General features: G+C 46.7%; 1 protein-coding gene across 1 annotated transcript; it reads left to right on the forward strand.

Moving 5' to 3' along the window:
- The first annotated feature begins 201 nt into the window (after positions 1 to 201).
- Positions 202 to 4,749, forward strand: LOC131242233 (protein SOSEKI 2). The gene is made up of 5 exons (XM_058240747.1): positions 202 to 618; positions 700 to 769; positions 906 to 1,018; positions 1,093 to 1,795; positions 4,184 to 4,749. Exons 1-5 carry the CDS (start codon positions 429 to 431, stop codon positions 4,296 to 4,298), a joined length of 1,191 nt encoding a protein of 396 aa, XP_058096730.1. The 5' UTR covers positions 202 to 428; the 3' UTR covers positions 4,299 to 4,749.
- The last annotated feature ends 215 nt before the right edge of the window (positions 4,750 to 4,964 follow it).

Here is a 4,964-nt window from a genome sequence, read left to right on the forward strand (position 1 = left end):
TGGTCTACTTGAGTTACATATCCGCATTGTTTTCTTGTTCATCTCCCAAGATAAATGGACGGCGTTGATGAAACACATACATTACGGTGGGCCCCACAAAGCTCCTGGCTGGACCGAGTCCGAGCTGGACGCAATCCGCTTCCCACTTTGATAACAGATTCCGCTTTCACTTTCAGCCCGGTTTGGGATCACAGAAAAAAAAGCCTGAATAAGAAATTTAAAAAAGAAAACAAAAGAGAAACAGTGGCAGTACGCCGATTCTATTCTCTGCGCTCCTGTCACCCCTCCCAACAATCGTAGCTTTCACGACCCAAACCTTCTGTCTTCTGTTTTCCGCCTCTCGAGGGTCTCTTTTTCTCCTACTAGAAAAGGCAGGGTGTGTAGGTTAGCTAACCTTCACCCCCAAGGAGGGAATCGGAGGAAGAAGGATGGATGTTCGTCCGAGGAAAAGCAGAGAAACGAGTCCTGATAGAGTGAGGATGAGCATGCAGACCAAGGTCATGAAACCCACCTTCAGAAAAGTTCAGGTCTTGTATTATCTCAGCAGGAATGGCCAGCTCGAACACCCCCATTTCATGGAAGTCTCTCATCTATCCAACCAACAGCTCCGTTTGAGAGGTACTGCAATTTCAAAAGGATGGGTCTTTTTTCCTTTTTCCTTTTTTTTTGGAATGACCTTTATGTTTTTTTTAAACAAAGATGTGGTGGATCGGCTAACGGTTCTTAGGGGCAGAGGCATGCCTTCTCTCTTCTCATGGTCTTGCAAAAGGTATGGTGGTATTTTGGTCTTCTCATGGTCTTGTATAAGGCATGCCTTTTCTCTTCTCATGGTGTTGCGAAAGGCACGTCTTTTCTCTTCTCGTGGTCTTCATGTATATATCTTCCATCTTCTTTTGGGGTTTTAGGAGCTACAAGAACGGGTACGTGTGGAACGATTTGGCAGAGAACGATGTGATTTATCCGGCGGAGGGAGCTGAATACGTTCTCAAAGGGTCGGAGATAATAGAAGGGTGTGCAGGTAAGTCGCAGAGCACCCTTTTAAGCAGTTTAGTTGTAACCCATTTTCATTTTCTCTATATTTTTGTTTGGCAGAGCGTTTTCACCAGCTTCAAGTAAGCAATAGGAAACAGAACCCAGAAGCGAAATTCCTGCCCAAACGCGACCCACACGCTGGAAACCGAAGCCGAGGAAGTAGAGAGGAAGAAGCAGGAGAAGAAACGGGTGAGGAAGAGGAGGAGGAGGAGAAAGGAAGCAACAACAGCTCCAACACACTGCACTCCCGGTGTTCGAGAGGCGTCTCGACAGACGAAATGGAAGAAAACGAGAACCCCAAATCTCAGAATAATGTAACCGAGCTCGACATGGACGACGGTTCTCCACCTTCGACCTCCTCGACGATTTCCGAGAAAGCCCACAACAGCAATTCCCAACGGTTCGAGGACTGTGACTCGGGCGCGGAGCCGATGGGGACTCGGAACTCGGTCCTGCTGCAACTCATCGCGTGCGGGTCTGTCCCTGCTACCAAGGGTAGGAATGCGCCTGCCTTGAAACAGCCGACTGTTGCTGCTGCTGCTGCGAGAAAGAGCAGCAGCTTACACAAAGGGGTTCTCTGCAAGACCGCTACGAAATTGATGATGGCGGAAGAAGACGAGATAAATTACATGTCTGAGAACCCGAGATTCGGAAATCTGCAATCGGAAGAGAAGGAGTATTTCAGTGGGAGCATCGTCGAGTCGATGACGACGGAGAAGGACGAACCGGTATTGAAGAAATCTTCTTCGTATAACGAAGAGAGGTATGTTTCTACTTTTTAGCCGTTGCCCGTTTTTGAGAACTCGGCCGAGTTCACTCGCTAAACTCAAACGTTGACTCGGCTGGCCCGAGGTTTGCCTGCAAGGCTCGCGCCTTGTTACCCTCCGAGTGATGGATGATCCACACCGTTCATCTAGATCCGGACGTAGAATGGAGCGCACATGGAAAAAATTTCACGGATCCGAGATCATCAAGTCGCAAGCTCCGTTAGGAATCTCTTTTCCCGACCGTTGGTTCTTTCTACCCGCAGGGTAAAACTCTTATTGAGTAGGATTTTGCCACGTGGTTGGTCATTAGTGGGGCTTAACCACGTGTGCAACATGTGCGTACGTGCAAAGATTAGATTGAATACTTCCTGCGATAGGATACGTCGAGACAATAGCCGTTGGATCTGGGGTCGTGTTCGGTGATCCAATCCGTTTACAAGATGGGCCTCACAATGGAGGAAATTGATGATGAAACTCCTATATCAGGATGCTTTGGCACGTTGATTATTAATTTAAAATTATTTTTGTTTGAAAACGGGTCGTCTCGTCCGACGTTGCATTTTTTGGACAACCAGCTTCGTTGTCCCATTTCGCCGGATGAACAGGTTGGATCGCCGAACATGACACCAGATCAAACAGCTATAGTCACAACGTATAGTATCCAATTGCAATATGTATTTTAGGAAAATCACATGCAAGCGTCAGACGGCCTTTTCCCTTTTGAGATTCCTAGCTCAAAATAGTCATTTTGATGATCTAGCGGGTCACAAGTACGATGTATTGGGATCGGTGGTTTGGAGTAAGCAACCTTCCACTCTTGTATGTATATGGCCAGAGATTGTGTAGATTGGCCTGATGTTTGCGCCATTAGTCTATATTCTGGTGCCCGCCAAATGAACGGCTTGGATTGTCCACAGTTCCACGTTGCTACGTGTGGAGGGTTGCGTAGGGTTGCGGAGAGTGCACTTGCAAATGGGGTCCTTTGCAATTACCCGATAAGAACTCTTGTCTTGAAATATTTCATCCTTTGATTATTTTAAGTTTAGGGAAAAGAGTCGAATGATTACAGGGGTTCAAATATTTTAATGCTAACCATTTGGATCATATTAGAAATGTGACTCCTGATCCAACGGCCACATTTCCTGAGTCGGGTGAATAACGACGTGAAAACGGACGCGGATTGCGTCATACCCCCGCCCGTCGGGCAGTTCTGTGGGCGGGTCTACTGTTAAGTATCGGTTTATCCACGCCGTCCATCCCTCCTGTCAGATTATTTTAAGTTACGTGCACAAAAATGAGTCAGATCCAACGCTCAAGTGGACCACACCAAATAATAAGCTTGGGTTGCATTAAATGAAAAAGCATTAAATGCCAGTTGCATTAAATGCAAGAGTCATGTGGTGTGGGCGTTGGAACCGTCTCATTTTTTATCTCATACCTTCAAATGATTCGAGAGGAGGTATGGACGGCGTGGATAAACCTATACATCACAGTGGGCCCGCCCACAGAACTGCCCGTTCGTGGCTAGAAACGGGCGGGGGTGGGACGCAATCCGCGTCATCGTACTGAGTAAACTCAGTTGGGCCTACCGTGAATGTATGCGGTTTATCCCATCCGTCCATCCGTTGTTTCGTCTAATTTTAGACGTTGAGCCAAAAATTGAAGCATATCCAAAGCCCAAGTGGACCATACCACGGGAAACAGTGAGAATAATGATTTTGACCGTTGAAACCTTTCTGAGTGCCCAAAGTGATCTTTATTTTTGACAAAGATCTTGATGAAGTGAAAATAATAATATCAGGTTGATCCAAAACTTCCGTGGCCCCCCAAAAATTTTCAATGGTAGACACTCAACTCGCGCTATTTCCGGTGGATGGGGACCTGAAATTAACTGTTAAAATGGATGGACGGGGTGGATCAAATACATAAATCCCGGTGGATCCCACAGAGTTTACTCAGTACGCTTAGCGTAGTGAGTTACTCAGTACGCAATCTGCTTCCCGTGAAAACACCCAAAGTTCAGCGGTGGGACCCAGCTCTGGTTGTCTCATTCCTAAATTGTACGGTCCCGATTCAAAAGCGATGAGAGTTGAACGTGGGCCTTTGGTTGGTTGTTTTTAACCGTTCAGTTTCTTCAGACACGTATAACGTACCTAATGCCTGGGAACGTTGTGGGGTCCCACCCACATCTGTGAGCTCCCACGAGTGGTGCCAGGCTGGCCTGATTAGATTCCCATTCGCGATAAAGACCACGTATCATTTGCAGGTGAGGGCCGCTTCCAACCATCACGTGGTGAAGATTCGCCCGTGTCTGGTAGTTTGAGTAAAACCCAAATGAAACCAGTGACTATATATTGATTGGAATAGCTTTGATGATGGCGCAGGAGCTTGAAATCGGAAATGGGAAAAGCTGCTGAGAAGCGAGAGGAGGAGAAGTGCTATGCAGGCAAATGTATTCCTCTGAAGATATCTTCTTGTAAGCAACACAAGAAAGGGTAGAAGGTAGCAGGTAGTACGCGGACTATTAAGTGATATCTTTTAGCCAACTAGCTGAGCCATGTGGATCGACGTAAGGTCATTCTTCGAATATTGGGCCCACCAAGATGTGCTATGGACGGTCTGTCTGACTTCGATCTTTAAAAATGATCCTAGCCATTACATGATTTATCTGCTATTGGATTCAATGGCTAGGATTGTTTTTTGCAAGTCGTAGTCTGTTGCCATGGTTAATCATGGGTGGGCTACTAGTGAAGGGTTCCCTTACGGTCGATGCGCTTGCATTCACTTGGGTAGCCCGCGGAGCACAGAAAGTAGGGAGGGGTGTGTAATTATCTGGATCGACGGCGTACGTTAGTTTGATGGGACTGGTAATGTGGGTAAGACTTTTTGAGTGGAATTGGAAAAATCTTATTTCGTAATAAGTGAAAGGTGATTCTCTGTGATTGTGTCATTATTTCATTACTCGCTAATAACTCTCTGTCCGTCACTTTGTAAAAAGAGGAAGCGGATTGGCTGGTGTACCACACACCGGCTACCTAGCTAGTGTAGGTACGTGCCGTGCCAAGACCAGCGCTGACGCTCCTCCAGCTCCGAGGTGTACGAACGGTTCAAAGGATATCAAAGTTACATGGGCCCACAGTTGTGTATTTATTATATCCACACCGT

The sequence above is a fragment of the Magnolia sinica genome, chromosome 4, assembly GCF_029962835.1.
Source record: "Magnolia sinica isolate HGM2019 chromosome 4, MsV1, whole genome shotgun sequence".
Classification (NCBI taxonomy): domain Eukaryota; kingdom Viridiplantae; phylum Streptophyta; class Magnoliopsida; order Magnoliales; family Magnoliaceae; genus Magnolia; species Magnolia sinica.